Here is a 17091-nt window from a genome sequence, read left to right on the forward strand (position 1 = left end):
CCCGAGCGTATCAGTAAGTGCGCAGGTTCCACTAGATATAACTTTCCTTTTACGACGGTGGCTTATCATCACCACACTAGCGGTTCAGTTGTCCAATCGCTAAGACTTGCCAACGAAGAATGATAACGACGATGCGGGGAAAAGGTTTTCAACAATACACACAACAAGGTCAATGGATCTTTTGATCATTGCATTAATGAAGTGAAATAATTAAATTTATCATACCACATTAAATACAATGGCAAACATGTCGTAGAGGGAAATCAACAATCAGTTTGGTACAATTTAAAGGACGGCACTTTACACGTCAGTTCACTCCGTTTTTTATTCTGTTCTTACCAATCCTGCCTATGTTCTCATTCTAGTCACTCTCTTTCTCTCTTACTGACAGCATTTTCAGCCTGCGTCTGGCTTTGCCAGGCTATGGCTGAGTCATTGTGACCAACCTACGTACCCCAACTACTATTCGTCCAACCGTCACTGTCGATCGCCATGGTATTGATGACTTTATCAATAAGTATACGCACAATTTCGATGGGCCATACCAAGATAGATTAAACCCGACGGTCTATACCGTAACAATAACTGCAATGATGTAAGTTACCAACATCTCCTCTGGAAACGGCCCTGCCCCCTAGTTTCACATGCGTTATTCTAGAGTTTAATATGTGTGGTCCTGGAGGTAGCCAGATTTCTGCCACTCTTATCTTTCCCTTGGAGTCTTTAGAACTCCACTCTTATGGCTAAATTGTAAGGGCCACTGGACACATCTGCAGTTCCAATAAGGACTCATCTGGATATCCCTCTTAGGGTAGCCACGCCTGTAAGAATGATAGTTGTGGCTCTGGCAATAGCTAGCCCATCATACAACAATTTAAGGGCTCCCACCAAAGTGGTCCCAAGCCACCGTGAATGAAATTGCCTGTACACCAGCTGGTCACGTGCCAAGCAACAACCATAATTTCCAAGACCGCGAGCCTAAGGAAGAGGGCCTTGATAACGGGGAATTCGTGCATGTGGGCTCAGTATCAGATGGCGGTAATGGCAAAGGGTTAGCTGCTGATGATGATGTTGCGTCCTCGACCGCCTACTCCGGCGGAAATGTTGTGTTTTGAACCGCCTCCGTGGGCAGAAAGTAGTGGAGACACTTCTTCTCGAAAACGACCGTCTCCGGAAGACAACGCTTCAGACGACAAACCTCCATACGAGGATAATAAACCACACGTTGACGACATCTCTTACAGCAAACTTTCCGACAACGCGCCCCCAACGAACGAGTCTTCCAACGGTAAATCTTCTGAAGATGACCCCTCTAGACATGTGCCTCCCAAGATTGACAATGAGCCGGACGACATGGATTTACTCCACCCAGTAGTCACCTCTTACATCTGTTGTTTTTAGACCAGTGGAAAACCCGGTCGTTGCCAGTGAAGCGTCTAGAGTGAAACCTGGAATACTTGGCGATTTAATTAATGTAGATGCAGGGGTTTACAATAGCCTTGACCTGCTAGTACTTGTCTTTTTAATATATTCTCTCACTCAATGGAAATGAAGGAATTTTAACTATTGACAACTTACTCTTACCCATGAATTCCCCAGACATTGACATCTTGACATAATTCCATAATTGTTTTATTCATTCGAAGAGTGTCTTTCAGTTTGCAAATGAATGAAGATCACCCGGCTGAGTAGTTCCAACAAAATTAGGAAAGTTTCCCCAATCGTCGCCGACATCCGAAAGGCGGGGACGTCCACCTTGAACTAGCCTAGAATTCTTATCTTTCCTGCCCACGACAACCCTGTCGCCACTCATCAATGCCCAGACGTCAATAGATACCCTGTTCCTGTCCGAAGCAAGTATCGTCAGGGAGAAAAATCCCATCAGATATGTCTTTCACACAAAGGAAAAATGACGCTCGTACCAAGCGGCAGTCAGGCCGACGGAGCCGATCATTTGGCGGTTGCGTTACTGTATGTCAATTGCCCGTGACTTACCCTGAAACCTCTATCTAATCATCTGTAGTGCCGCGGTCGTCGTGTCAAGTGCGATGAAGGCCGTCCGGGGTGTTCAATGTGCCACATCGCTGGTGTCGAGTGTGGAGGCTACAACAAAGATATTTTCTTTGATTTTGATGATCCATCAATTTCAACGACAAAATTTCGACGGCCATTGCTCACATACAATGAAAGGAAGCGCATGAGCGAGCAGATCGCCCAGGACGTTCCTCCCACATTAGCAAGTTGGCATCTGTCGAAAATCGATGACGAATGTGAGAAATCGTCATCAGAAATACAGATATCGAGAGGTCCGTTTGGGGCTTTTAGGGTCAAGCAAAGGTTAGTGCAAAATCCTGCTAGCGTCTTGGAGGTGGCACATGGGGACCTTGTCGACTGTTCAAACATCCACGAGGTGGATGACGAGGAAGACATTGTCATCCCCGACCTTGACTTTGACATCGAGCTTATCACTCCATCCGTGGGCATCACAACGACTGAACAAGTTACTCGACAACCGCAAGACTGGTCAAACAGCTTTGACAGTCTGCCTCTAACCAACTGGCTGAATCCTGGAAATATCGACATACCAGACTGGTGGGATTCCATGGATATTGGACCAGTGCTACCCTGGGCCGATATGTCCGTGATTACTCCAAAGCCTCGGTCACCGATTCTAATATCATCCACCATCCAAGTCCGGTCATCCATACCACCTCTCGTTGATCCATCGCCGAGTCCGGGTCCATTGGTCGAAGATGACGTCCCCAGAGACGCTGTATTACTCATCAAACATTACTCCACTACCGTTCTCAGAGGCTTGACACCATATCGTCACAGCAAGACCCCATGGCACATACTCTTTCTCCCACACGTCAAAAACTGCTTAGCAGCTTTGACACTCGGTGATGAGATGGACCACGCAAGTCTATGTGCATTCTACGGCACTCTATCCATCAGCGCATTCAGTCTCGGCGGAATATACAACTCCAAAAAATGGTTGAACCAAGGCAAAACATACTACCGACAAGCCCACTACCATATACGGATGATGCTCAAGACGGCATACAATCTACCCAAAAAGGCTAAATACAAGTCTATACTCATGGCACTCTTGACGATGGTGCAGATATCGGTGCTTTCTGGAAACAAAGACGAAGCCGAGTATTACTTTTTGGAGACTGAGAAATTTATTCGTTTAAGAGGTCTTAATCGTCGTAAGTCACGCAAGGTTCGACTACTGCATCATTGTTATGTGTTTGAGAGATTATCTCATGAGAGTAGCTTTACTGATAGCAGACTCAACTTGGATCATCGGAATCAGGTACGTGAAGCGATTGAGGCTAGTGATGCAAGGGTATACAGCCTGGACAATCTATCCTTCCGTCTTACCAGTTGGAGGGACTTGGATCAGGAGATGCTTAAGGTGAAGGGTCAAGAGGAAGGTGAAAATGACTTGCACCTTCAGCATCCTGGTATTTGGTCCGCCACACTTTATCCAGAGATATTTGGTGTACCGGAACTGCATCTCTTTATGCTATCACTGGTCATACGTCTCGCTCGGGAAAAAGACGAGAACCAAGACGAGGCCATACCTTTGAAGGAGTTCATGGGTCGCGCAAAGGCTGTTGAGCGATGGATCAAACAACTCCACATTCTCCGACAATCAATATGGACAGCAGAAACACCCGTGGACCCAGAACAACAACAATCGGTCGACCTTCTCAACAGTCTAGCTGATACGATGCAGCATGCCCTTTCTGTCTATTTCTACCGTAGGATCTACGACTTGGATCCTGGTATGCTTGAGAAACATGTCCTTGGTGTGCGTGATCGTCTACTCGAGTTTGATGATTCTGATGCGGGGATGGGTTATGGATCTTTGAGGTTAATATGGCCTGCTTTCATCGCGGCCTGTGAAACAAATGATACGAGTGTTCGAGATTCGTTCAGTCGGTGGTTTGAACGTTCTGCTAAGAAGAGCGGGCTTAGGATATTCACTGAGACTATAGAGCGTATCAAGAACGTATGGAATGGAAGAGACAGTGCAAATACTGGATTGTTGGTATAGTTAGAGACTTTTTCAATTCGATTTCTGAAAAGATTTGAGCACTTCAATCTGGCCGATCTCAAATTGCTCCCCTGAAGAATTATTACATTATTACTGGATGATGATACATTGTTGTTAATCAAAAGGGCAACTGATATCTTGAGCTTACTTTCTACTTAAGATCAGCCAGCCACCCTCTACGTTGATGCGGGGAAGGGCGCATAATCATCACCACTGCCTGAGCGGACTCTGGGTAATAAGAGTACCTCCTCCCTTGAACTCTTCTCGCCCGCGATGCCTGGTGTTGCATAATATAGTAACTTTTACCCGAAGACTCTACTATACATCCTATCATGACTTCTTTCGAAGGCAAAGTGGTACGTCACCCTTTGAGTGGCATGGTCTCGACTGATTGATTAGATCGCCGTGACAGGCGCCGCATCTGGCATGGGCCTAGCAACCGCCCAACTTCTCGCCTCAAGAGGAGCAACAATCTCTCTTGCAGACATCAACGAAGAAGCCCTCAAATCCGCCCTCAATACACTCCCCGGTACAGAACACATTTATCAGGTAGTTGACGTCAGCAAAAGTGACTCAGTAAATAAATGGATCCAAAAGATCGTTGAAACGATTGGTAAACTGGACGGTGCTGTCAATATGGCTGGTATCATAGCTGAACCAACGCCACTCACTGAGTATAGCGATGAGGTTTGGGATAGGATGTTTGCGGTGAATACACGAGGAGTCTTCAATTGCCTGCGCGCAGAGTTGAAAGCAATGACGGCTGGTGGAAGTATTGTACGTAAATCAACCGATAACTTGAGAAAGCTACTGACTACTGATCAGGTATCTGCTGCAAGCGTTTTTGGTCAGTTTGGAGCTCCTGGCCATGTAGCTTACTGCGCTAGTAAATCTGCCGTTATTGGTCTCTCCAGAACGGCTGCCAAGGAGAATGAACACATCCGAGTTAACTGTGTTTCGCCAGGTAAGCTGACCGTGCCTTGACAGAATTAGCTAATCATCTTAGGCTCTGTGAGCACCGCCATGAATGAACACGATGATGCAGAGCACGTGAAGCGCAGTCTTGCAAGCACTGTTCAAAAGAGAAGAGCAAAGCCAATCGAAGTAGCTCGAGTCATTGCTTTTCTTCTCAGTGATGAAGCATCTTTCGTGACAGGTGCTGTGTACAACGTTGATGGCGGTTGGGTATGCTGATTTGGGTATCATGAAGTTTACAGTCGATTGAAGTCAAAGTCTATGTTTATCTATCTCAGTGTAAACGCACTTCTCAAAGAAATTGAAACAAAATAATTGCCGTCGCAAAAACCACCAGATGTAAACACCCCGTCCTCAAAATCGTCGCAAAAGATTCCACAACCTGGGTATCACCCTCCAACCTTTCCTTCAACTTCTTTCGATCAACATCTTGCACGCTCACATCATCCTCTATCGCCAGAACAGCAGCTGTCCCTGCACTTTGTCCCAAGATCATATAAACTGGCTCCATCCGAATCGCAGACAGCGCTATGTGTGTAGCGCTTACTGTCACAGGGTTAAGAAAGTTGGTAGCGTCCTGCTTATTCGGGATAATCGAGTTATATGGCATACTGAAAGGTCCTGGATTCGGAACATGTACTAGTCCTTCGTCGTATATTCGATCTTCAACAACGACACGCTCGACTTGGTGTACGTCAAGTGTGTAGTAGCCAACCGCTACAATAGTATCGTTGTACTCTTTCGGGTTCTGGATGTCGTGTTGTGTCATCGTGTAAACGCCGTTCATGCGTCTAGCCTCGCGGATATAAATCTCATACGGCCAGTTATTATTCCCCGTCCACTCATCTTTAGCATAGCCCCAAAAGCTAACTTCGGTGCGAATGTGCTCTGGAACATCTTTGTGATTTGCCAATGTCCACAACAGTCCTTGTGCCCAAACTTTATGTCTGTTGGCAGTTTCTTCTCGGTCTTTGTAAGAGTACTCGGCATAATTAGACGTTTTGTTGTAACTTCCGCCGATGAGATCAGTGCTGACAAGACCTGCGGCGTTGGTATCGGTCTTGAGGTTCGGCATGAGCTGAGTAGTGAAGAAAGGACCTTCGTGACCTGCTTTGATGTAACGAAAGAGAATCTCGTAGTGTGACTCGTTGTAACCCTTTGGTTTGAAGAATTCCCTCTTGTTGTCCTCCTTTCTAGTCAAGGAAAGTCGATAATTAAAGGCTTGGAGGCGATGATCCTTTCTACCACGAGACTCTTGGGCAGCGACCTCGGTGGTGACTCTTCCAACGCCTGGAATAAATCCACTGTTTGGGTCCTTTTCGTCGTTGTACGGATCAATTGTCGTAAGAAGATTGGGAGCGTTCATTTGGATACCAGCTGCTGATTCGTGAAACTCCTCCTCGTCTTCCCGTCCTACTCGGTTTGAGATTCCCGCGGTCTCCATCAGGTCGCCTTCGTAGCCCGCATCGATAAACATCTTCCCTGAGAAAGTTGACCCAGACTCCGTTTTGAAGGACTTGATCTGTGTTCTATCGATCTCGACACCGCCTTCTGAACGGACTAGCGACTCGTTTCGAAAGACGGGGATTTTCTCATCCTTGATCCACTGCTCCAAGATTTTCTCTGCCACATGAGGCTCAAATGTCCACTGAACTTTATCGCCAATAGCCGGACCTGGCTGCGCTCGAATGCGCTTGTCGATATAATCATCTCTTGTTTCGTATTTCCAGGCATCGTCGTTATCGTAGTACTCGTAGACCTTCTCGTAGAACTCTCTCGCTATACCACCAATTGTATTGCCATCTTTTGAGTCCGTCCAGCCCAAACCAGATGTCGTCAACCCACCAAGTCTTTCTCCTCGAAATACTATAGCTGCGGTTTTGTTCATTCGAACAGTTTGAATGGCAGCTGCCACGGCGGCGACCGTGTTGCCATAAATGACGACATCAGATTCGTGCTCGATGGCTAGAGATAAGACGCCTGTGGTACACAACAGAAGAATGCATTGTAGAAACATAAACGACGCCATTGAGAGCCAATTGGGCAGCTCACAAAAAAAAGAGTGAAAATAGCGCAAAAGGGAATGAATGTGAGAAGTCAAAAACATTGGGAATTGGAAAGACTAATTAAACTCTGATGATTTGAGTCTAGACCGATGCTAATGATAATGCGTGTGGGTCATTTGGTGCCGGTGATTCCTTGGTTAGGCTTGCGCCTCATTGATCACCAATCTACGAGTGCCAACAAACCACGATGTCCAATTGATTGGTTCTAGAATCTCACACCGACTGCTGGGCATGTATTGTAATTTCCACTTACTGATCTGGTATCTGCCGACGCTTTGTCTATATAAACTGAAAGTCTATACACTGCGACAATTCCTAGTCAGGGGCCACTTTAAGTTTAATGACGATGACGTTTCATAAACTCTCATTCAAAAATATGAAACAGAAAAAACACGCTACGGGAATTTCTTATCAGAGACTTGTTTACTGCATGTGGCGATAAGTAAGCATTGTGTCACGTCTTGGCATTATACTACTCTGAAGAACTCATGATACCCCAAAAGAGCCTATCTTTCTCAGCCTTAGCGATCTTAGGGCACTTTATAGACAAAAACGCTTTCAGTTTCAACAACGCATGTTTATCACCCTCCACTGTTCCCGCAATGTCTTTGTTTACTCATGCCGTTGTAAATCCACCAGCAAAGTCAATCAGCCAAGTATCATTATTTGGATCAATGCACACATTGGCTGCCTTTCCATCACCCCATACAAGCCCAACGCTGTGTAGGCCGTTAATAGTCTGAGTGACTTGTACAAGCCATTTGAGTCTTATGCTGATGGGTATAGAGGACATTCGGCTTCCGGCTTCTTGAATAGAGTTTCCGTATTCGCTTGGGGGAATCCATGATCGTACAAAACCGAGAATTGCTCCTGTGGTAGGATGGGTGACGTACCCTCTCAATAACGGGATGCGAAGCGGGACTTTGAGTTTCGAATGTGCTGCCTCAATCTTTTGAAGCATTATGAGTTCTGGCGCGAGATATTCGAATTCCAGACCTCTGGTGAAAGTTTTACAAACCAAGGTTTCTAATCCCATCTGGACTTCTTGAGCCATACCTTCCGTGTATTTCTTTACAAAAGTGATGTCCTTTGTTGAGTATCTCTGCAGTTTAGGGTCAGGCTGGAAGTCTGTTTTTAGATTGGGATCAGGCCCACCATCATTGCCGGGCTCGGCTGCTTGTGCCGGCGTGATGGGGATCATAAACGCGGTGTCATGGATTGTCTCGAGCCGAAAGTCAAATGTCTCTGGAAACATCTCATGATGTAGATCCGTCGGGGCTTCATAGTGTCGTAGGAGAGGCGGTGCAATATGTGAAAAAGGAATGCGACCAATATTCATCATGATTTCGGCGGCCTCATCAACCGACCTTTCATAGAGTTGGATATCTTCAGGCTCATGAAAATCCAGGTCCGGGTCCTGTGCGGTAGTGATAAGATGGATCAAACGATCTTCAACACTCTTGTGGCCATCATCATCGCTGGAGTTTTTCAAGTCTGAAAATATCGAGACCGCAATTCTCTTACCATGAGGTGAAATGTGAATTGTGCTTTTTTGCCCAATTCTACAATTGCCATGCGCTCAAGGACAAATTCGGTGAAATATAGATGACCACCCATGACGGTTGATTGTGAATGACCAATTCAAGTGTTGGGGCTGTGCAATAAAGGCGCAGATACAATTGACTGAACGCGTCAAGGGCAGAGGAACACGTTGGTTAAGAAATGACGAGGACATGTCAAGCCCCGAACCGCAAACTGGTTAGCGCAGCCAAGTTGGCATTTTCCGATCTCCAAATATTCTAGATGTCAAAAGCTCGGCTAGTCGACCAGAGTACGCAATATATTATTAATACTGTCGAACTTATAAATTGTCTTTAAGTGATAACATGTGAAATTTCGCCTATTTGATCTGGTAAACTAAGGTTATTTATCACGCGTATGACATTTACTCTATCGTTGTAAAATGTCATAAGTGACCACGATGTATTGCTGACAGGAAACCCTTTGGATGATGTGTTAAAAAAAAATTACTGCAAAATACGGACCCTATAGTCAATAGCAGTTTGTATTTCACAAAGATGAGTGGCTTATTGAGCACGTGTGCGTCGATAGTCAATTTTGGCTGCAGTACTTCGGATTAAATTTCGAGCCTCTCGAATCGAATGGAAACGTTCTCTTCAGTGGACATTGAGCAGACCATAGTGATATGTCAAGGCCGATCTTCTTATATTGCTATCTGTATCTACTCTGGAGTATGAAACCAGACTGTCTGGATTTAAAGTTGAAGAGATCCTATTTGATGTCAGTCGTCTGTTCAACATCATAACAATCGTGTCTTCAGGGTAGGTCCTGATCATTTCCCACCTAGGTTAGATCGAAATTGAAGACTCGCCGGGTTCCTGATATTCTACTGAATCCTATAGCCTACTGTATCACGTTAATGACTTTCAATCTATTTATCATATTGAAGCATGCTTAGTATTTATTCCTGGCATTATATTTTGATCTTTAGATGCCAATTGGATACATCGAGTCTTATCGGCCAGATTTCATCTTTGAACGGGAACCACGTTAAACCATTTCCGTTATATGGCGACAGTGGCTTGTCTGATACGAAACACTCGCGTCCATGAACGTGTCAAGATTCCAGTTACGCACGATGTGGTAATTGGAAAGATCTAGCCCTCAGCTCATCCGTGATATTACTACGTTCATGAAACAACCATTACGGCATCCATCCTGCGCCCTCGTAGCAACAGTGTGAAGAACGTGTCCGCATGTATCCTCAGAAATAGTTGGCTCCAAGCCCAAGAAGAACTCGTAGCGTGTCGTACATTGGACATGGCTGCGCATCGGAGGATGCTTGTACCGAAAACGTCGTGCACGTAGATATTGGCGCCAAGTCTGTCGAGTTCGAAGAGCGGCAACCCCGTTTTACTTTGCTCCCATACATCCAGCACCGCAGCTCTGTTGGTACAAAGAACACGGTCAATATTAACAAGATTCCCGTGGCCGATCTGAAAAAACTAAATCTGTTTCGTTCAACTTGATCATGATGCGACGACGTGGCGTAAGAGCAAAGGCTAGATAGTGTCGCGCTGATGACTCGAAAACTATATGGAGGGAGTAACTGAGAAACCAGAGTGGAAAGCCGTACGTGATAATGAGACATGCAGCGCGTCGACGAGCGCATGCTTTCTGGTTGCATTTTGAGGGAGAGGTTGGGTTGCCTGTGTAGCCGACGAATAATGTACTTGTGATGGCTTGTGGAGTTTTGGGGAGTATGTTCCAAGAGCGGTTGGTACGCGATATTGCAGAGGCATTGGTTCGAACAGATAGATTGTTGAAGGCTAATCGTAAATGACAGTATCGAGTCCATCAGACTAGATTGCTTCTGTGTCGGGGTGTTCATTTAATCTGGAGACGTCCTCATGAGAAGAATTGGCCCACTGGACTCTGTAAGTTGATGGCTGATACGTTGATAACGGTAGCATCTCGGATCCAAACATTGTAGGGCTTGAAGCGCGTTTGCAATGGCTGTATAGTTCATATCTGAACCTTTGGTAAGCTCAGCCGTATGAGTTTCGAGTGTTTGCGTACCAACATTTTGACTGTGCTGCAAAAGTTGAACATCTCGTAGCACACACTCCATACGAGCAAAAGCCACCTAGGTTGAATGTTCACCATAGAAGATGTCACGTCAAACTGTTGGCCTATTCGCTATATGTGACCTACAGTTGCATTATCTGCGTCCTCGTAGCCTTCAAGTCACTCTGAAGTTTCGGGGTCTGAGACTCTTGCAAGAGCAATTTGACTCTTCTCGTAGTCGGCGTCTCATTGATAACTTTCTGCGTAAAGATTTCTAAAGCTTCTAAAGTCGTCTTGGTTTTGCTCAACTGAACTTTTAACTTGTCAAGGACGGCAACACTACCTACTAGGCGTATCTAATCCAGCCGCTTCAGAGGTTTTCAAACTGTCTTCAAGAAGAACCAATACCAATCTAATATCTTCATTCTCATTAGCCAAAGCGTGAATCAGATCGTGCTCGTTTCTGAGTTGTGATTATGTTTGTGAAGTGCTTTGGATGATTTGATGCCGAGTTCGAGAAGGCCAGGTACGGAGGCTAGCAAACCGACAATTTCGGCCATTGTGAAGGTCTGGTTGGAGATGATGAGTTAATGAGATTTAATATTTAGCCCCTCATTGTTGCTATCTGAACCAAGTCCCGATTCTATCGTGGTTTAATGAGCTGTCATATGGATCTTTACTCGTAATTTTCCTTGTTGATTTAGTGAGCTTCAGTGGGACCTTGTACCTGAAGTTCTCAACTCAGCCCCGTTGGGAATATTTACTCCGTATTTGAGTCAATTGAGGCGGCACAAATGTTTGGCTGTTTAAAAGGCTGAACGATAGAGTAATTCCATCGGCGATGATGGAAGTTTTAAACGGATTAAGATTCTTGCGACTTAGAGATAACATGAACTGGATTCACTGTTGCGAAGCAAACATGGACCCTTGTAACTTTGTGCCTTCGTTTTTGGCCGAGTCTTTTGTGACACCTGTTCGCGATGCACAGTTTCCATGCGAGAATTCACTCCACCATGCTAGTGCAGAGTATGTAACAATTCGGCCTCTTGATGAAATGCAAGGTACTGCTTCATATTCTCCAAGCATGGTCTGTAACTACTGTGACCAGTCTTTTCTCAAAAGAGGATGGCGGGAATAGCTCACCCACATAATTGCCCTCCCATTGGAGCGCTTTTCACCACCGGGGATACCGGAGCCGACACAGTCAAACTCGCCGATCATCAACAATTCGAGCCTTCCCCCGCAGAATCCCTGTTCACAACTGATGCTTATTCCTTGTTCTACCCCAGATTCTCACGACCGAGCTTATTCGCGAATCCACGACTCACAACTCACCTCGGCTACAGCACCGACCGACAAATGTTGGATCTGCTTGTTATTGACTGTTTACAGCTAATGTCAATTCTTCAAAAGCTTGGCTAACATACAACTATATAATGGTGAGTGTAACCTCAAACTTGGACTTTCGATCTTCGTTCCCAATTGTTTGGTCACGCAACAGCCCATCATGTCGGAAAAGAAAGAAGATGGCGCTCTCGACTACGAGAAGACTGATGTGCTTCATGATGATTTGCCGGTTGAGTTGGCACCTGCGATAATTGCAAACGAAATCGCCCATGAAGTTGAGAATCACAAGTTTTCACCATGGACAAAGTCGATGTTTCAACTCTATGTCGTTCTCTTTGTTGCGTACTGCTGTGGTTGCCTCAACGGATACGATGGTATGTTTGTCGCTCGACCATAGAAGATGAACATGGCTGACGTTATGAAAGGTAGCTTGATGGGTGGTCTCAACGGTATGACTTCTTATCAGCGAACGTTTAACATGTAAGCAGTCTCGAACCATTGCCAGATCGTCAAGCTGACCTTGACAGGAAATCTTCTGGTTCAAATACCGGTATCGTTTTCATGATCTACAATGTCGGCAGTGTCGCCGCAGCTCCTACCGCCCCTTTCATTACGGATCTTTTTGGCCGTCGAGCAGGCATGATCACTGGCGCTATTATCATCATTATCGGCACTTGTATCCAGTGGGTCATCAACCGAGTCATCGCCCATTCATGTGCTAATTGGGTAACAGAGCAACGGCAAAGGCAATGCCTCAGTTCATGGGTGGTCGCTTCTTACTTGGGTTTGGCGTTTCGTACTGCTGTATTGCCGCCCCGACCTACGTCAGCGAGCTTGCTCATCCCAAGGTAAGACACCATGAATTTCAAATCAACACATGCTAACAAAATTATAGTGGAGAGGCACACTCACCGGCTTGTACAATTGCATGTGGCCTGTTGGATCCATCATCGCCGGGTGGGTAGTATACGGTAGCGCTTACATCGAGGGTGACGACGGTTGGAGAGTTCCAGTTTGGATTCAAATCGTCACTTCTGGAATTGTTGCCATCTGCGTTTATTTCATACCCGAATCTGTAAGCAACTCGCTTTTTCACGTTGGTAAATCATATTCTGACTGATTCACAGCCCCGATGGTTGATCGCCCACGACAAACATGACGAAGCTGCTGCCATTCTTGCCAAGTTCCACGGTGAGGGATCCGTCGACCACCCCATTGTTCAACTTCAGATGAAGGAGATGATGGCGCAAATCACCTCCGAAGCTTCGGATAAGCGATGGTGGGATTATCGCGAGCTTTGGGGCTCCCGCAATGACCGTCGACGTCTTATCTGTGTTGTCGGAATGGCCATTATGGGCCAGGCATCCGGTAACTCGCTTTCAAGTTACTACCTAGTCGCCATGATGAACACTGCTGGAATCACGGACGAGAAGAAAGTTCTTGCTCTCAATGCTACCAATGGCGTTCTGGGTCTGATTGGCTCTCTCATCGGTGCTCGTCTGACAGACAAGGCCGGACGTAGACCTCTTCTTCTTTACAGCATTGTTACATGTTCCGCCATTTTTGCAGTCATCACCGGAACCTCTAAAATGGCCGTCGATGACCCTTCCAACACCAACGCAGCCAACACCACTATTGCCTTTGTCTTCCTTTTCGGTATTGTGTTTTCCCTTGGATGGACTGCCCAGCAGAGTATGTACATTGCCGAGACCCTGAGAACCTCTACCCGAGCCAAGGGAACAGCTCTTGGAAACTTTGCGTCAAGCTGCATCTCTCTCGTTTTGGCTTATTCTTCCGGACCCGCGTTTGAGAAGATTGGTTACTATTTCTATCTTGTCTTTGTGTTTTGGGATCTGCTGGAGGCTGTTTTCATCTTTTTCTTCTTCCCTGAAACTAAGGATCGAACGCTGGAGGAGCTCAGCGAGGTTTTCGATGCTCCCAACCCTGTTGCGAAATCTTTGGAACCCAGAAGTGAGGAAACTGTTCGGGCTACGATGGGACATACCGAAGAAAAGGTTGTTGATGTATAGTTAAGCTGTTGCGGATATGTTGGACGTGTTGATGTATCTTGGTAGTTGTATAGATACTTTCTAATAGACAGTGAATCACGGCGTGTCTAACTTCTGAGTGTTGGCAGCCATAGGTATACCAAACTACTGTTGGCGCATCACAGTATTTTATAACATATGATAGCACCACCATCATTGACTGAGTATGTTGGAAGGCACCAGCCAACCCACAATGGCGTCTCTCACAACTCCCACTTTGACAGTTACGGCCCCAAACGGGGACCAAGTTCCCATTGCCGTGTTTTGGCTTCCCGAGACGGGAGAGGAGCTGGTCTCCACTACTGAGTTCCTTCTAAGAGAAGACTTCCCCTGCCGCCGCTGCCCCTACTTCTGGACGCCGGTTTATCTCTATCTCCTTTTCTTCTTCTTTTTCTTTTTGCCGTTGTGTAAACCAAGACTTAATCGCTGATTATTTATTTTACTTAAATATCGATATCATGCTGGGTACTATCGAGCGCGACCATGTGTAAATCTCTCTCGTGAAGGTCAGTAGCTTCTACGTGATATTACGAAATTAACGGAAAATGACTTTGTCATTCTACGATACAGAAACAGGTGTCTTCTAGTCCGCTAGAGTTCCCGGGAAAATACTGTATATATAATCCTCCTTTTTCTGGGTCTTTGCAAGAACGATTTGCTGGTGGTCTCGCACTAGATGATGGTCAGCATGTCATCGATGGTAGGATTAGTAAATTAGTCTTGGCTTGAAGTCTGAGAAGTACACTGCTGATACTCGGATATGGCTCATGCATCAGAGGTTAAAATACAGTTTAAGATTATATGCTGACCCAAATACTCCGCACCAGTATTGGTGTCAGGATTCAGTACCGGCTCCGGTATCCCCGATGATCTTACCTTGGTTCCCCAGAGAATGAACACCCCTGTTGATTTTAGTCCGCACGTACGACGTCGATGATCCGACCCCGCTTCTTGGCCATACGATCATGTGGCATGCCCCCAAAAGGAAGGTTCATGTGAAGAAAACCAAGGTGATAAAATTGGTGTGCATATGTAGACGCTGGAACCGGGCAAGCTGCAATGTCGATCACAGAAACATTTCATCCGACCATACACCTATACTCGCTTTACTACGATTTGGTCATGGAATACGAGGAACTTTATAGATGAATTAAGTTCATTGCGAGTATAGCATGGGTTATTTGCCGTTTACATGACATGTGCTTGCATCCGAACATACCTAATTGAGAACCTGTCCCGAACACATAAGTATATAAGGATGCTCGATAGTCTAGAAATGAAATTTATTTTTGGCCAACCTGGTTACTTTTAGATATTAAGAGTACGGGGACACAAGACGCAATGCATTACTATCTCTCGACTCTCGTCGCTGTGCTTGCAGCTAGCACTGTTCAAGCTTCGGCCGATATTGTATCTGGTGCCACATGGACTGCGGTAAGAATCTCTCCATTTTACACATTTGGCTAAACGCTGACGTGATTAGACCAACACCGGCGAGCATGTCCAAGCACACGGACACGGCTTGATGTAAGTATCGCACTTGACACTATTAAAACACCGAAACTTACACAAAACAGCGAAGTTGATGGTACTTACTACATGATCGGCGAAGACAAAACCGACGGCACCTTCTTCCAGAACGTCAACTGCTACTCATCCACTGATCTCGTCGAATGGACATACCGCGGTGCCCTTTTATCCCGCACCACTGAGGCGGGTGATCTTGGACCCAACCGTATTGTCGAAAGACCCAAGGTCATTTACAACGATGAGACGGGCAAATACGTTTTGTATCTGCACATCGACAGCTCAGACTACAAAGATGCTCGAGTCGGCGTAGCTACAGGTGATAGTGTTTGTGGAAAGTATACCTATCATCGCAGCTTCCGGCCACTTGGTAAGCAGAGTCGTGATATGGGTCTTTTCAAGGATGATGATGGATCTGCCTATCTTATGACTGAGGATGTAAGTATTCTGTGGCATCTTCAGTTTTAAGCTAACCTTCTTCAGCGCGAGTTTGGAACAAGAATCATGACCTTGTCGGATGACTATCTCAACGTTACCGAAATCACATATGAATGGCAATACTTTGCTGAGTCACCTGCTATGCTGAAGCAGAATGGCTACTACTTTATCTTTGGGTCTCATCTGACTGGATGGAATGCGAATGACAACGTATTTTATCCACCAGCACCTTCGTTATAAGACGATGCTAACGTGTCAATAGGTTTACAGCTACGCCAAGTCTTTGTCTGGCCCATGGTCAGAGTGGACCGAGTTTGCACCCATCGGATCAAAGACCTTCCAGAGTCAAGTTAGCTACATCCAACCCTTAGGCAACGGCAATGCTATCTACATCGGCGACCGCTGGGTTTCCACCAACCTTGTCGCTAGTACCTACGTCTGGTTACCACTCAAAGTAGACGGAACAAAGGTCACACTCGATTGGTACGACTCTTGGGCACCAGATGTCTCAAAGGGCACATGGTCCGAAACAAAGACGACGAAACTCGAAGGAGAAAACGCTGATATGGGCAATGACGCGAGGATCATCTCTTGCAATGAGTGCAGCGGCGACAAAGCCGTTGGATACATCGGTGGTGACAAGAAGGGTACTCTCACGTTCAAGAACATCAAGAGCTCAGGTGGTTTGAGCACCATCAACATCAAGTACCGAAATGGTGACACCGGATCTCGTTACGCAACGGTTTCTGTCAATGGAGAGTCGCAGAAGCTTGCGTTTCTATCGACGAGGCATCTCTCTGAGACGGGACTGAGCCGTGGATTCTTTGATCTTGAAGATGGGGACAACACTATTGTCATTTCCAATGATGATGGTTGGGGTCCTGATGTTGATGCTTTACTATCACCATCAGCATAGCTTTGAAGGCTTACTATGGATGTTTCTAGTTTATGGCAGTAGTCTCCATTGCAATAGTGTTTCTTCAAAAGACCAAAAATAAAATGGTTGGTGTCCAAATGCATGTCAGATTTACAAAAG

The 17091-nt window shown here is 45.8% G+C and overlaps 6 protein-coding genes across 6 annotated transcripts; 4 read left to right on the top strand and 2 right to left on the bottom strand.

Moving 5' to 3' along the window:
* Positions 1–1765: 1765 nt before the first annotated feature.
* Positions 1766–4111, top strand: EDB82DRAFT_453504 (fungal-specific transcription factor domain-containing protein). The gene is made up of 2 exons (XM_025725782.2): positions 1766–1971; positions 2024–4111. The coding sequence occupies exons 1-2, from the start codon at positions 1888–1890 to the stop codon at positions 4064–4066; spliced, it is 2127 nt and encodes a 708-aa protein (XP_025594346.1). The 5' UTR covers positions 1766–1887; the 3' UTR covers positions 4067–4111.
* Positions 4112–4121: 10 nt separating this feature from the next.
* Positions 4122–5349, top strand: EDB82DRAFT_518284 (uncharacterized protein). The gene is made up of 4 exons (XM_025725783.2): positions 4122–4422; positions 4466–4843; positions 4892–5030; positions 5073–5349. The coding sequence occupies exons 1-4, from the start codon at positions 4399–4401 to the stop codon at positions 5258–5260; spliced, it is 729 nt and encodes a 242-aa protein (XP_025594347.1). The 5' UTR covers positions 4122–4398; the 3' UTR covers positions 5261–5349.
* On the bottom strand, positions 5334–7070 carry EDB82DRAFT_481577 (FAD dependent oxidoreductase-domain-containing protein; the record flags this gene model as incomplete). The annotated part of the gene is made up of 1 exon (XM_025725784.1): positions 5334–7070. The coding sequence occupies one exon, from the start codon at positions 7068–7070 to the stop codon at positions 5334–5336; it is 1737 nt and encodes a 578-aa protein (XP_025594348.1).
* A 389-nt stretch (positions 7071–7459) lies between these two features.
* On the bottom strand, positions 7460–8724 carry EDB82DRAFT_542287 (uncharacterized protein; the record flags this gene model as incomplete). The annotated part of the gene is made up of 2 exons (XM_065609346.1): positions 7460–8524; positions 8632–8724. 2 exons carry the CDS (start codon positions 8722–8724, stop codon positions 7724–7726), a joined length of 894 nt encoding a protein of 297 aa, XP_065463613.1. The 3' UTR covers positions 7460–7723.
* A 3262-nt stretch (positions 8725–11986) lies between these two features.
* Positions 11987–14185, top strand: EDB82DRAFT_469292 (general substrate transporter). The gene is made up of 6 exons (XM_025725787.2): positions 11987–12416; positions 12468–12522; positions 12570–12725; positions 12776–12890; positions 12938–13117; positions 13170–14185. Exons 1-6 carry the CDS (start codon positions 12203–12205, stop codon positions 14070–14072), a joined length of 1623 nt encoding a protein of 540 aa, XP_025594351.1. The 5' UTR covers positions 11987–12202; the 3' UTR covers positions 14073–14185.
* A 965-nt stretch (positions 14186–15150) lies between these two features.
* Positions 15151–17072, top strand: EDB82DRAFT_518290 (glycosyl hydrolase). Its single transcript, XM_025725788.2, has 5 exons — positions 15151–15524; positions 15574–15617; positions 15668–16055; positions 16101–16265; positions 16318–17072. Exons 1-5 carry the CDS (start codon positions 15432–15434, stop codon positions 16969–16971), a joined length of 1344 nt encoding a protein of 447 aa, XP_025594352.2. The 5' UTR covers positions 15151–15431; the 3' UTR covers positions 16972–17072.
* Positions 17073–17091: the final 19 nt, after the last annotated feature.

Source organism: Fusarium venenatum, assembly GCF_020744135.1.
Source record: "Fusarium venenatum strain MPI-CAGE-CH-0201 chromosome Unknown EDB82scaffold_4, whole genome shotgun sequence".
NCBI lineage: Eukaryota > Fungi > Ascomycota > Sordariomycetes > Hypocreales > Nectriaceae > Fusarium > Fusarium venenatum.

Bases quoted from the DNA above. Each gene is read 5' to 3' on its own strand.
- EDB82DRAFT_453504 (XM_025725782.2), top strand. From the start codon at position 1,888: ATGTCTTTCACACAAAGGAAAAATGACGCTCGTACCAAGCGGCAGTCA. The intron at 1,972-2,023 runs GTATGTCAATTG...AATCATCTGTAG, and splicing joins CATTTGGCGGTTGCGTTACT to TGCCGCGGTCGTCGTGTCAA.
- EDB82DRAFT_518284 (XM_025725783.2), top strand. From the start codon at position 4,399: ATGACTTCTTTCGAAGGCAAAGTG. The intron at 4,844-4,891 runs GTACGTAAATCA...ACTACTGATCAG, and splicing joins TGACGGCTGGTGGAAGTATT to GTATCTGCTGCAAGCGTTTT. The intron at 5,031-5,072 runs GTAAGCTGACCG...TAATCATCTTAG, and splicing joins AGTTAACTGTGTTTCGCCAG to GCTCTGTGAGCACCGCCATG.
- EDB82DRAFT_469292 (XM_025725787.2), top strand. From the start codon at position 12,203: ATGTCGGAAAAGAAAGAAGATGGCGCTCTCGACTACGAGAAGACTGAT. The intron at 12,891-12,937 runs GTAAGACACCAT...ACAAAATTATAG, and splicing joins GCGAGCTTGCTCATCCCAAG to TGGAGAGGCACACTCACCGG. The intron at 13,118-13,169 runs GTAAGCAACTCG...ACTGATTCACAG, and splicing joins TTTATTTCATACCCGAATCT to CCCCGATGGTTGATCGCCCA.
- EDB82DRAFT_518290 (XM_025725788.2), top strand. From the start codon at position 15,432: ATGCATTACTATCTCTCGACTCTCGTCGCTGTGCTTGCAGCTAGCACT. The intron at 15,525-15,573 runs GTAAGAATCTCT...TGACGTGATTAG, and splicing joins CTGGTGCCACATGGACTGCG to ACCAACACCGGCGAGCATGT. The intron at 15,618-15,667 runs GTAAGTATCGCA...TACACAAAACAG, and splicing joins GCACACGGACACGGCTTGAT to CGAAGTTGATGGTACTTACT.